Here is a 15,058-nt window from a genome sequence, read left to right as displayed (position 1 = left end):
GGGGGGGTGGGGAAAAAAAAAAGAAAAGCTACTTGCTTGTGAATGAAGGTTGACTTTGATTTAACTGAGCAAAGTTTGTAAACTTTTAAAATCACTTGTCCAACAGGAACTTGGATACTGTATAAATATTGTTTGTTCCTATTGATTTTTGTGATGTTCACTTGCTGTGGTTTTCATGGGTCTGTGTGACCACAGATGGACTACTCAGTGGTTGACTGCAATTGAATGGATTATAATAAAGACCAGCCAGTTAGTCATTAAAAAGAACGCTCACCCTCCACACACACACACACACACACACACACACACACACACACACACACACACAAATGCTGAACAGTGAGTTGTATGATCTAGTTAGTTTGGCTGAAGTTGAGAAGCAAAACTGGACTATGAGGCATTTGAATTAATTGCTTAGTCATTAGGAAAACCAAAGGAGGGAAAAACACATTCTGCTTATTTCCATAGCATCATTTAAACACAATTTTAGCAAAGTGATCCTGTTAAAACATTCTGCAGGATGTCCACTTGTGGTGGGAAGGGAATTGTTTTAGCTGCTGAAGTAGGATGATAAGCTGAGTGTCCAGGCAGCTGCTGACACAGGCGTGGAGCCCGTGCGGAACAGGCTGCATCGGGGTCTCGTCTCGGAGAGCGCTTGGTGTCATGGAGGGCAGCCTCCTTCCTCTCCCTCATTGCCGTGCTTACAGCCTGGTTTCTTTCCCTGTTGGCTCATTGGCTTTCTCTCCCTTCTCTATTTCTGCCTTTGTATGTTCCTTTCATCCTTTGCTTTTGTGCTTCCTATGTGGCCTGTGGTTTGGGAGCACTCTTGAAAAATTAAACCAACTCTCACTTGGAGAAGCAATTAGCCTGTTTGAAATGTAGAGTGTTGGGTTTTTAAAGAGAACGAGTACTCAGAAACCAAGTCCCACAAAGATGATGTGTTCATAGAAGATGATGGGTTAAAGTGTTATACTCTGAGCCTCTCTCTGTCTGGCACTCAGAACATGCCAGCCGTGTGACACTAAATAAACAAATAAGGACAGCAACAGCCAAACTGACCAGAATTAGCAGCACAGAATAGATGTGGGTCATATCAGTATTTTATTTTCCATTATAATAATGAAATTTCTTATTGAAAACTGAAATTTCCTCTCTATATTATTGTTTAAAAATAGTTTTTCACTTTTGAGAATATTTTTGCACATTTGTGATCAAACTGTGTATATTATATCCTCATGTTTTCATTTAGCCTATATTATCATTTTTCATGTTGTCACTTACAAAATTGGTAATCATTTTTAATGGTTGTGTAATAGTCCATTGACAAATACTATATCATACTTTCTTAGCCATTTCCACATTGTAACCTGGTTGAGTAGTTTTTAGTTTTCTACCATGATCTAAATAATGCTCCACTATTTGCAGGATCTTCCTTGAAAGAAAAAGAAAAAAAAGATGAATAATGCTCCAATAAGTATCTTCCTGTATGACGTTTTCAGTATATAAATAACTATAAGATTATTTCCTTATGTTATCTTCCTAAAAGTTGACTTACTCTGTCAAAGGATACACTGATTTTGAAGTCCGTTTGCTTTCCAGAAGGGATTCTGACCTCTGTTGATGGGCGTTTGGACTGGATTCTCCATGTGCAAGAAGCTCTTTGTGTACTTATATCATAGTGATTATTGGGGTCCCACACATTCTAATACAGTGTCCCTAACCAGTTTAGTGGAAGGGGTGGGTCCTGCTCTGTGGCTGGGTAGGTTTGTGAGGCAGAGCTCCCTGAGCCTCATTATTTGTAAGTAATCCTGAGTGTCTGAGCCCATGCAAGGGTGTCAAATGATGATTTGTTTTCTGGGAGTGCTCTGAGTAGTGATAGCTAAATACGGTCTGCTAAAGGACATCTATTCTGAAAAACAGAAATCTAAAATTTTACAAATCTTGAAATTTAACTTGTCAGACATGTCTGGAAAATAATCAAATCTCATGTAAACCTCATGGCTATAATTTTGGTTCAGGGGAAATGTTGGATGAAAACATGAATACATGCACCTCTAAGGAGCAGGCCAGTCCAGAAGGCCTGGGGACAGTTTCTCCTCAATCACTGAACATGCGCTGGGATTACATTTAATGAATTAAATTGATATGGAAATACTAAAGTGGAATTTTAAATAAGATGTTTCTTTAGCCAACCATATGGTATTTCCTACAGACCTGTGATGGAATTAACACTAATTGTGCCACCATCTGAGGCAAGAAAAATCTTCATGGTTCAAGTGAAAATGATTTGGATTTTTAATTTATGTTAGCAAATAATTTTAATATACATTTGAAAAGACAGGAACTGTTAGGGTTTTATTTAAAACCTTTGTCATAAATCTTGCTGCCTAACGGTTTTGGACTTTGGGAAACTCCTCTTATGAGAAATTATCAGAACAAAACAGGGAACAAACCTCTTTAGGTGGAATTATCACTAACAGTGGTAGCATTTCCAGACCTGTTTATCTTGCAAAAATTAAAATGGTTTGCTGAGTCTTATTTACTGACTTGTACTTATTTCTCTATCCTTTTTCCACCACCTTAAACGTCTGCACTTCTTAGATACAGCAATTTTGGCAACAACTCTCATCACTCCTCAAGACCCTCATCTGGATCCAGTGTGCCCACCACCCCCACATCATCCGTCTCACCCCCACAGGAGGCCAGGTTGGAAAGGTGAGTTCGACAAGTGTGCTGATGGCTTCACAGTCCTCAAGTGAGGGGAATCAATTTGATTAAGTGTGGTTAAAGGAAAAATATAAATAAAAGACATAACATGAAGTATTTTCTTTACAGAATGTTGTCCGAAGCCAGGAATATTTTCTCTTTCTTTCCCACTATTTACTAAGCAAATATTTTATTAAAGGTGATATTTTAATATTACTGTCTCATCCCCCTACACACTTTCCATAGAAAGTATAAAAATGTCTTCTAAAATATTTGTGTGAATGTTTTGATTCCATTCCTTAAAAATTGTTCTAGATTTTATGTAAGCTCTGCAATTTGTTATATACACATCAGTTTTCACCATTGAATGATTAAATCTATGTACATCAGAAATTAGTGGGCCCATTAAGGTGCTGTATAATTAATCCAGGACCTACCAGAAGAGAAAGAATTGTATGGGTACATGGAAGGAATTTAACTTGGCAAGAGTATTAGACCACCAGAAATTAACTGATTATGACTCCCAGAAGCAAATGATTGCCCAAGGATGTGTTTACAAGGGAAAGGTAAGACCTATAATTTTAGAACAGTTAGAAAGTTACCCTTACATGGCAAGAGTGCTGAGTTAGAGAAGGCTGGTTAGGATTCCAGCTCACTCACTTGGAAGTTATTTGATCCCTGAGGGTAAATGCCAATTACACCAACCCTTACCTTAGAGGGTGATTTTGATGAGCAAACAAAAGTCCACTCGGGAGTGCTGTGTGAAGACCACCATGTGTATCTGGTGGGAGGAGGTAGTGTAGGAGATGATGGCATGTAACTTCCAGCAGCTCCTCATTCGTCAGGAATCTAGACATGAGTGACATCAGAGATCACTTACCTCAAATCCCAAATTTAAAACAAACGACCTGTGTTCCACGTTTAGATCCTCTTCTATGTGTATTCTGAAGTGTGTTTTGCCGAGTGCTGCTGGTAATTGGGGGTTTGGTTGGGTTGAGAGCAGGCAAGACCTTAAGCCGGGAGGAAGGGATGGCCAGTGGGGTTTGCCTAGTCACATGTCACTGTTAACTTCTCAGATGGCATGTAGATCCTACGGTGTCAAGCTCTCAGATTCCACAGTCCAGCATGGCCCTAGGCTGAGCACACTCGGGCTAAGTTAGGTCTTGATAATAAGGTAACCATTCGATTACCCCAAAGACGCCCTTACCTGTCGGTAGTTCTATCCTTTACCCTAGGGCACCTCCTGTTGGAATTAGCTGAAATTACCTGTAGTCCTGAAGAGATCACCATACAGATGACCCTTGTCAAATGAGATGTAAGATTTGGGGCCGAAGTGAGTAATATTGGAGTGTTACTGATACGACGTTGCACATTTTGCACCTGCCAGGCTGCCAGCTCCTCAGGGACTAGCACCAGGTTCTGTTCATTGGTGTGTTTCCTACAGTGCCTGGGGCCTGGCAATAGTAGAGCCACGGTAAACACTGATGGAAGGATGGGGTGACTTAGTTGCTCACTGCTTGGGAACATTTTGGAGGTCTATGAAGTTATAAAGTTATACAGACAGGGGTTCATTTGTCCCACAAGATGACCAAAGCCCTGGGCTTTGGAGGTGTTCTTCCCAGGTTCTAAAAGGGAAGCCTCAGCCTCTGCCTGCTTTTCTACCACTGGAAACCCAGGTCCAGGTTTGGGCTAGAAGATCCAGGATCCTGAAGGACTCCTGTCTGTGTCTCGTTCTCTGCCTGGACTGGCTGAAGTGCCCCTGGGGATAAAGAGGGTGGGCAGTTAAACCAGGAATGGTAGAATTGGATCCTGGAGCCTGGGCGCAGTGGCTCACACCTGTAATCCCAACACTTTGGGAGGCCGAGGTGGGTGGATCACAAGGTCAGGAGTTTGAGACCAGCCCGTCCAACATGGTGGACCCCCGTCTCTACTAAAAATACAAAAATTAGCCTGGTGTGGTGGTGCGCGCCTGTTATCCCAGCTACTCAGGGGGCTGAGGCAGGAGAATTGCTTGAACCTGGGAGGTGGAAGTTGCAGTGAGCTGAGATTATGCCACTGCACTCCAGCCTGGGTGACAGCAAGACTCCATCTCAAAAAAAAAAGACTTAGACTTGAATCCCAGAGTGCCTTGAACATCCTGGGGAAGAGGCTGGACTTTATTCTGAGACCACTGGAGCTGTCCAAGTTTAAAAACAGGAGACAGGAGGTGACCAATTCTAATTTGTTAGTAGCATAGAACAAGCCACTCGGGTGAGGCTGCAGGAACAAGGGCTGCCGCGAGGCAGTGTCAGAGTCCAAGAGAGAAGACCATGCTCAACATGTCAGTGGCTGTGGGACTTGCCAGGAGCAACTGCCTGGAGGGTAAGAGCAGCAGATGCAAAATGAGTGAGGTTCAGGCTTGCACGAATGTGTGGATGTTAGAAACCAGGAACTGGGACGATACTGGAAGAAAAGCAAATTGGGTGGAGACTTCCAACCTTGTGCATGTGAGGTCTAAGGAGCCTGTCTGACATCCAGGAAGATGTTCCAGAGGTCCTGGGGAGGTGTGGACTCAGCAGTCCTTGGCTTGAAGAAGGCTCTGGAGTTAAATCCCTCTGAGAGAGCCTGGCATTGAGATGGGGTCACTGGGGAACAGCAGTGGTGGGGTGACTCTTCTAAGTTCCTTTCCTTCTTACAGTACGCTATCGCTGTAGGAACTTGGTTTTCTTTACCATCTACTCTATCCATGGGCAAGTAAGGTAGCTTCTAAGAGTCTATCACCTCCTTTACATTTGCTTGTCTTTTTCACTGTCACCTTGTGTGGCTCTGAAAAACCATATGATGAATCATTTGACATATCAGATGTACAGTTTTATTAAGACCAGGAAGCCACTGGACCTGGCTGTATTACCACTTATGTTTTGTAAGTGGAAAAAGAAAAATAAGAGGATCTTCTGACTCCAAATCATACTTGTACACCATCACCCAAGAATATTACATCAGTTGTACTTATGATTTTAGACATTTTTATATAGTTTGATTTTTTCTTTTTCATATTTGACAACTGAATTCTTTGGATATCACCCATAATCTAATTTTACCTATGCAAGTAGTTTTTGCCCTATTAAGATGTATGATTTTTTTACTGAGATATGTATACTTTAGCAGAATTTGTAAGATTTGTGGTTGGTATGTTTTATGTATATATATATATATATATATTATTAAAACCAAAAACGTACTATATTATGAATAGTTGCATTTCTGCAATGAGGACCCACATCTTCTGTGATCATACCCCTGACTAGTAAACATTGTGCCTGAGCCCCATATAATACTAGAAAGTTCTAGAACTTCATTCCCTTGATTTGGAAACAAGACTACTTCACTGAAGTCCTGGGATAATCAGGCCAGCTAAAACACCCTTCAGGCACCTCGGCCCACTTTGGAAATGCAAGTGGACGTTGTCATGAGCTTGGAGTTTTCCATTTCTTCCCCCACAAGTATATTAATGTGTTAGATGTTGATAAAACTTGGAATGATAAATTGACATAGAAAGGAAGTGCTGAAGAAACAATATGGAAAATCAAGTCAAGTCAAGGATATTAAAATGAATCCATCTCCATATCTCCTATTATAGCTTTGTTAATAGGGCAGTCTTTTAGAAATAGAGTAACATCTTCATGAAATTGGAACTTAAGAGAAACAAAACAAAACAAGAAAACCAGAACTATTTGCAAAGGCCCTCAGGAATACAAGATGCAATTGTTTAATGAAAGCAGACTTTTAAAACACTTCACTTTTTGAAAATGTACTTTTTGAGCAGAGAATTTCTGAATATTTTCTTTGTGAAAGAAAATTAAACGACAGGAATATTTAACCATCTGTGTTCAAGTATTCAAATGAAACAAAAAAGCAAACAACCACCCCTCAAGCCTCAAGCGTGTATATAGTTGTGGGGCTTTGGGAAAGGCCGGGCCCATCCTCTTCCCTTCCCTGTAGTGACATCTCCATCTTGTGGACTTTCTCATAAATGGCGGCTGGAGGCTTGCCTTGTCAATGTGAGGAAATAGTACGCCCAAGCCCTGGGACTGAAGACAGTCCTTGTGCTGGGACTAGAGAGGCCACCTACAGTAAGCCTATCCTGCACTGTGAGTGCTCACTGGGAAGACGTTGTAGGAACCTCAGGCCCATACACAGGATGCCAGAGAGGATTTCTCTGTGGACGTGCTGTGCTAAAACCCAAAGGATCATATGCACTTTAACCATGCATTCTGTTCTCTTTTCCACTGGTAATAGTGCCATTGTTTGCTATAAATGACACTGACCTGCCTGTTTTTCAGATTAATGTCAAGAGCCCTTAGAAGATCTTGAGAATGGTCTTTCTCATATAGTTGTCCCAGCAGAGTTCTTCCTACTTCCTGTAAGATTATAAACCCAGATATAAGTAACGACATCTCGTTAGGAAGTAAGAATGGATAATAAAGGGTGGATAAAGGACATAACCTGTTTTTGTGTGTAGTAAGAATACTTAACATGAGATCTACCCTCTTAGCAAATGTTTAAGTAGGCAATATGTTATTATTAACTGTAGGCACTATGTTATGTAGGAGAGCTCTGGAACTTATTCATCTTATATAATTGTAGCTTTACGCTCATCAGATAATAACTCCTTACATCCCTCTTTCCTCTATCCCCTGGTAACCGTCATTCTATTGTCTACTTCTATATCTTTGACAATTTTAGATGCCTCATATGAGGGTCATTGAGTTGTTTTTTCTCATTGTATTATAGAAGTTCTTTATAAACTGTGATAAGAGTGCAATCATTTTTCTCACTGTTCTTTTTACTTCATTTATTGTGTTTTTACCATTTAGAAACATTCAATTTCATGAGTTAATCTTTTCTATTTTCAGGGTTTTGTGTTCCTACTGAAGAAGGCCTTTTCTCTCCTGATGTCTTCTAGTACTTCTGTAGCTACATTTTGTCACATTTAAATGTTTTATCTATCTGGAAATTATTTTAACAAATAGTATGAGGCAGAGGTCCAACTTCAGCTTTTTCGTACATTCAACACCATGTATTGAATAACCCTTTGTTTCCCTACCATGTGTCAGATACTAATAGGAATGGAGGTTGTTTACGTGTCAGTGTGTTCAAACTGTTCTTAGGAGCATCTCCCCTCTCTTCGTGCTGTCTGCCTTCCCTGATCAGCCATGCTGACCTCTCACAAGCTCTTCCTCCCAGGTTTTGGCTTTACCACTTTCTTCCTGGTCATTGGAAGTGTCATGTGCTGCCGTGAAACAGTCCTATTATTGCATCATCTGCTTTTAGGAGGTTGTGTACAGTGATTGACAGTGCTGTAGTAAAGAACACAGTCATATTTTAGGAAGCTGGGAAAGTGGAAGCCTTCTGTGCTTCTGTGGTGGCTGCTCCCCCCAGCTTAAGCTCTCTCTTATGGGAATCTCACTTGCTGTGATCCCCTTGAACACCTATCTCCACCATGTTTATGGAGACGACTCCATCAGAATTCAGGCCTCTGTTTCCAGGCATTTCCTGCCTCTTTGCAGTTACCGTAGTTCTTCCAGTGATGGCCTGCCAGGCATGCCTTTTGACTGCCACCCTGTGTGTAACTTGTGGGTACCTGTGCCTCCTTCATCTTATTCCAAGTGGACTGTCTATTCCCTATGAATCCGCATGCTTGTGTCTTCCCATTCTTGTCTGCTTTGGCTTTGATCATTTCCTGCCCTGACCTCACTAGTCAGCTACATGTGCCTTGAAGTTCTACTTGGGTTTTTGAATCACTGTTTTTTGTGGATATGTGATCTGGGTGTTTTCCTGGATCCCAAATGCTTGCTGGCTCTGTTCTATCACTTGGTCAACCCAATACTTAAAAAAAAAATTGTCAGTGGAATTGAGAGCCCCACTGTGCAATGGGGTTCTAGTTTTTTAAAAAAAAATTAAGTTGGTTGATTAAAGTACATTTTTAAAAAAACAAACTTCTCTGAGAACATCCCAAATAGAATGTAAACTAATGGGATAAAGGACATTGTCTTTCTATGTGACACAGTTAATGGCACCCAGTCCACAAATGCCAGTAGGAAACAAGCAGTACCAATGTGGCCTGATTCCCCACCATTCAAAGACGCTGTGTTCTCCTTGGACTGTGCAGAAGCAGTCTTCCCACTTGCCTGCTGCTAGCTCCTGACAGCAGTCTTGTTACAAACAGTAAGAGTCCCTGTAAGGCAAAATGTGGTCCTTATTAATTGATTGCATTACATCCAAAGCGCACAAGAGGAGAAGCACCGGTTCTACTGAGGGAGTAAGTTCAGAGTGGGGTCTGTCTCACTAATGGTAGCTTCACAAAGTGACTGTGGACACTAGGGGACCTAGGCTGTCCTGCGCTGCAGGACTCTGGGTCCTCAGCAGGTACTAGAGATAATTTCTTCCACATACATTTTAGATCTGACTTGACTTTTTCCCACCATCCCTACTCCTATCTTTGCCATGGTTTCCAGTTGACACTTGCTACAGTGGTTTTGTACCATTATTGTACAAAGATCACAGAGCAAAAAGGTGTGTGTGTGTGTGAGAGAGAGAGAGAGAGGGAGAAATTGAGATTGAGATTTCTCCTTCAGAAACATGTATTCCTGGGCTGGGCGCAGTAGCTCATGCCTGTAATCCCAGCACTTTGGGAGGCTGAGGTGGAAGGATTGCTTGAGACCAGCCTGGGCAACAAAGTGAGACCCCAGGTGTGGTGGCTTATGCCCATGGTAACAGCTACTCAGGAGGCTGAGGCAGAAAGATCACTTGAGCTCAGGAGTTGGCAGCTACAGTGAGCTAAGATCATGCCACTGCATTCCAGCCTGGGTGACACAGCGAGACCCTGTCTCAAAAAAGAAAATGTATATTGCTAGATCACTGAATGTTTGTTGCCTTATCTCTTTCCCCATTCCTTCCCTCAAAGCCCAGTAATGAGGACTAAATAAGTTTTATTGTTATAATGGAAGGAGACTGAGTTTCCAGTTAATTTTGGAAATTGTGTATATGGGATACACAAGTCTTACATACTCATGTATTTCATTCAACAAGTATTTATTGAGTGTATTGATTGAATCAGATCCAGTCCCTGACTTCACAGGGCTTACACTTCAGTGGCTGAAGCAGAAGATAAACAAACCATCTGCAAATAAAGAGTTTCCACTGGAGTGAATGCTGTGAAGAAAATGAACCTTCATAGAAGAGCTGAAAAGAGAGAGGCCGTCAAACTGGGGGCCTAGCACAGGTGCTCTGTTGTTGCGGGGGATACCCCTGGCAAAAGGTCTGGGAAACTGAGTCACTAATGTAAGGCAAATTGCTATTTGCTCTGAGATTGGCCTGCTGGGGTGGGGGAGGGGAGGTTAAGAGGGGGATAAGAAAATGGAGTGAGTCCCTATCTTTCTTCAAAACAGGATTTTGCAAATCTGGGAAAGATGGGAGACCACTTGGGATCAATTTAGCATTTAGAGAAGAGGCAAGTGTGCAAAAGAAGAGTGAGCTGGCCTGGAGTGAAGAAGCAGAGAGGATATGGGAAGAAAGAATGGGCCTCAGTACTGGCCAGCAAGGCCTGGGAGCCATGGAGCACAGGAGATGCTGGTGGCGGTCAGTGCTTTGGGAAGCTGCCAGGAGACTGGCAAATTGTGAAGCCAAACGGGTGGACCTGGGGCTGTGACAGGAGAGGACTGACCTCCTTTGGGCCGGAGGACTTACTTGGTCTTAGACAGAGGGTGGAAATTAAGAGGGAATGAGAGAACTGGCAAGAATTGCTGTATGCCAAAGTCAGGGCCTACAAAGGGGCCAACGGACAGGCTGAAGCATGACAACAGCCAGGGCCTGGAGAAATGGCTTCATGCTCTAGATGTGAGCCAGCACAGTAATGTGAGACTCCATGTGGGACCAGTCTCCGCAGCACACTGTGAGCCCTGCTGTTCCTTCCCATGGCGAAGGAGCTCAGATCTGCACTGAAGCACTGTGTGCAACAGGCTGGAGAAGAGAAAGCAAGAGAGAGATTGAAATCCACATCCAGTCTCTGATGATGGCTCTCTTCAGGATTGTAGCAGTGGTGATGGGAAAAGCTGCCTGTTTGTTGGAGATGCCTCTGGGGCTTGCTGGTTTCATCATGAAAGCTAGGATATGACACTGAAGCTATGGAGGAAGATTCTTAAGTTTCCTTGTTTCAGGGCAAGCATATGCCTTTTACAGCTGGGCATAACTTAGAGTTATCTCTTCTCCTGTATCATTAGACAAGGTGATCCTCAGTTTCATAACCATGTTGTGAGGACGATCTCATTGCTCAGCATCATTTCAATGCCATTTTATTATTATTATTATTATTATTATTATTATTATTATTTTATTTATTTATTTTTTTGAGACGGAGTCTTGCTCTGTCGCCCAGGCTGGAGTGCAGTGGCCAGATCTCAGCTCACTGCAAGCTCCGCCTCCGGGGTTCACGCCATTCTCCTGCCTCAGCCTCCGGAGTAGCTGGGACTACAGGCGCCCGCCACCTCGCCCGGCTAGTTTTTTGTATTTTTTTAGTAGAGACGGGGTTTCACCATGTTAGCTAGGATGGTCTTGATCTTGTGACCTCGTGATCCACCCATCTCGGCCTCCCAAAGTGCTGGGATCATTTTATTATTATTTTTTACCTCTAAGTCTTCATATTAAATTATCTACTTGTGAATTAAGTGCTAATTTCAAATATAAGATACTTTCTGAACTTAGTTTTTACTTTTGTTAATATTTTACCAGAGATTAACATTTACTTTTAAAATAGGAAACATGAAAGGTTTGCATCTTTCACAAATACAACTTCTTAACTTGAACTTACCAAGGGATGTTTTTTAAAACAGCTTTTGCAGTAAAATGGACATGCAAGAAACAGCACATAAGTTTTGGCATATGTGTACACCAGTGAAACCATGACCACAGTGGAGGTGTGCATATCCATCGCCCCAAAAATCTTCTCCTGCCTCTTCGTGATTATTGCTGCCCTTCCCCATCCCTAAGCAACCACTGATCTGCTTCTTCATTGTAGATTCATTTGCATTTGTGTTTTTAGCATTTTATGTAAGTGTAATCAGGCAGTATATACTCCTTGAGGGGAGTTGACTTCTTTCAGTTAGCGTAATTGTTTTGAGATTCCTTCATTTTGTTGTGTGTTTCAATAGTCCATTTATTTTGATTAGTATACCATTGTGTACATAAACCATAATTTGTTTATCTGTTTACCTGTTGATAGACATTTGGGTTGTCTTTGTATATATATGTGCTTTCATTTCTCTTGGGTAAATATAGTCATTCATCACTTAATGATGGGGATATGTTCTGAGAAATGCAGTGTTGGGCAATTTTGTTGTACAAAAATAATAAGGGACTATTCTGAACAATTATATTCCAATAACTTTGACAACTTAGATGAAATGGAAGAATTTCTTGAAAGACAAAAACTACCAAAACTCACTCAAGATGAAATAGATAATCTGGTATGAATTAATATAAGATAAACAAAGATAAAAGACATTGAATTGGTAGTTTTAAACTTTCCCATGAAGAAAGCTCCAGTCCCAGATGTCCTCCTAGGCTATATGGTATAGCCTATTACTCCTAGACTGCAAACCTTACAGCGTGTAACTGTACCAAATACTGTAGGTGGTTGTAACACAATGAGAAGTATTTGCATATCTAAACGTAGAAAAGGTATGGTAAAAATACAGTATGAAAGAGAGAAAAATGGTACATCTATATAGGGTACTCACCATGAATGGAGCTTACAGGATTGGAAGCATGAACATGAAAGCCTGGGACATTACTGTACATCACTGTAGACTTTATAAACCCTGTATACTTAGGCTACACTAACTTTATTATAAAAGAAAAGTAGTTGTGCTACAATGTTATGATGGTTATAACATCACTAGGTGATAGCACATTTTCAGCTTCATTGTAATCTATGGAACCACTATCTTGTGGTCCATTGTTGACTGAAATGTTAAGTAGTGCATGATTGTTACTAAAAGTAGAATCGCCAAGTTTTATGGCACCTGGATGTTCAGCTTTTAAGAAATTGCCTGTCTTCCAAAATGGCTGTACGCCAGAGTAATGCTCACAAAATGAGAGGAAACGTATTCCTTCCTCTTCAGCTTTCTAGAAGAGGCTGCATAGAATTAGTATTACTTCTTTCTTATATATTTGATAGAATTCACCAGTGAGGACATCTGGAACTGGAGCTTTCTTCATGGGAAAGTTTAAAACCACAAATTCAATGCCTCTAATAGATATTTATCTTATATTAATTCATATCAGATCATCCATTTCATCTTGAGTGAGTTTTAGTAGTTTTTGTCTTTCAAGAAATTCTTCCATTTTATCTAAGTTGTCAAAGTTAATGGAATATAATTGTTCAGAATAGTCCCTTATTTTTTTTTTAGTATCTGTAAAATCTGCAGTGATCGTATTTCTCATTCTTAATATTGGTAATTTGTATCTTCTCTCTCTTCTTTCCAATCAGTCTGGCTAGAGATTTATCAATTTTTTTTTTTACTACAAACAACCAGTTTTTTTTTCATTTAATTTTTATCCTATTTTTCTGTTTCTTTGTTTTATTTTCTTTCTTCTGCTCACTTTGGGTAAAATTTGCTCTTTTTTTCAGTTAGGAGATGAGGTCATTGATTTGAGACTTTTTATCTTTTCTAATATAGTCTTTCAGTGTTACAAATTTTCCTCTAAGTATTGCTTTTGCTGCATTCCACAAAGTTTCATATGTTGTGTTTTTATCTTCACTTAATATGCTTCTTAATTTCTCTGTCAATTTTAAAAGTCTTTATCCCATGGGTTATTTTAAAGTATTTATTTAGCTTATAAGTATTTGTGGATATTCCAACTATCTTTCTGTTACTGATTTCTAATTTAAAAAAATTGTGGTCAGAGAACATAGGTTATGTTCTTGGATACTTTTAAATTTATTGATATTTGTTTTACAGCCCAGAATAGGATCTGCTGTGGCAAATATACTGTGTACACTTGAAAAGAATATGTATCCTGATGTTTTGGGGTGAAATGTTCTGTAGATGTCTATTTGGTTGTTGGTATTGTTCTAGTATTCTGTATCCTTAGTGCTTGTCTGTCTTATTCTGTTACTGAGAGAATAATAAATTGCATTCTATAATTTTGATTTTTTAAAATATATTGCTGTTCTATTAGTTTTCCCTCGTGTATCTTGAAGTTCTTTTATTAGGTGCATAAATATTTACAATTGTTATATCCTACTGATGGCTTGACTCTTTTCATTTGAAATGACCTTTATATCTGGTAACATACTTGATTCTTAGGTCTACATATTTAGCTTTGTTAGGCAGGACCAGAGCTATGTTTAGTCCAATATATTTCCACTACTGAGGCAAGACACTTGTTAAAACTTTAACCAGTTCCTTCTGAATTATGAGGTTTTTCTCTGTAACTGTTGGGAACAGGCAGTACTCTCTGCCTTATATAATTTCCAGGCACTGTTTGCTCTAATTCACTTGGATAGTTCTTTCACTGGCCGCAGATTACTTTTTACACACATATGCTGAACAATCCTCACCTAGTTACTTGAGGAAAACCTTCTGCAGATGTACAGAGGCGTGTGTGTGTCTCTCTCTCTCTCTCTGTGTAGACCCTTTCTGGTATGTTACCCTGCCACTGTTAGCCCCATTGGCCTCTCCAGATGCCAACTTTGTCTCCTCTATTCACGGAGACTTCCAGGCTCTGCCTGAGTTTTCTCTTTATGCACCACAACCTGCAAACGTTCTCTAATCAGCAAGCTAGGGCTATCATGAGGATCACTTCCTTTGCTTTTCACCTGTCAGGAATCACTGACCTTCACCACCAGTTTCTTCAGTGCTGCTGTTGCATAGATTTTGTCTGGTTTTTAGTTGTTTCAGGTACAGGTAAATCTGGTTCCTATTACTCTAAATGGACTGAAAGTAGAAGTCCAAGAGCTTTCCTTTTTTCACCACTGAAATAGACTCCAATTAGATGTAGAAAGTTGGATGGGTTCAGTGTGCCAACTTTTACTTTATAGGGAAACTTTTATTAGAAAAGCTAATTTCTGTAAAGAGACAAAAGAAAAAAAGCATCATGAAAATGATAGGTTTCATTGTCCATAAATTTGTCCACTTGCTACATGTGTTTTTGTGGCATTGCTCACATCACTGAAGTAGACAACACAATTCAGTCAGTGTGTATTGATGGCGCTCAGACACAATTACTGTGGGGGAAGGAGGAGAAGCTGGCAACAGGGACTGTTTCTGATGTGCTCCCAAAGGCAACAAGGGAATAAGCCATGCTGGAA

General features: G+C 40.5%; 1 protein-coding gene across 8 annotated transcripts in view; it reads left to right on the top strand.

The window, feature by feature from the left end:
• The window catches only part of LOC105499060 (formin homology 2 domain containing 3), a 497,377-nt gene that overhangs the window by 362,929 nt on the left and 119,390 nt on the right, over positions 1–15,058 (top strand). For all 8 annotated transcript variants that reach the window (XM_011771498.3, XM_011771497.3, XM_071085772.1 and 5 more), the window contains one exon: positions 2,602–2,715. In XM_011771498.3, the coding sequence (XP_011769800.2) occupies positions 2,602–2,715 (114 nt within the window). The remainder of the gene's footprint in view (positions 1–2,601; positions 2,716–15,058) is intronic.

Source organism: Macaca nemestrina, chromosome 19 (genome assembly GCF_043159975.1).
Source record: "Macaca nemestrina isolate mMacNem1 chromosome 19, mMacNem.hap1, whole genome shotgun sequence".
Lineage (NCBI taxonomy): Eukaryota > Metazoa > Chordata > Mammalia > Primates > Cercopithecidae > Macaca > Macaca nemestrina.
This window is presented reverse-complemented; position numbering and strand designations above follow the sequence as displayed.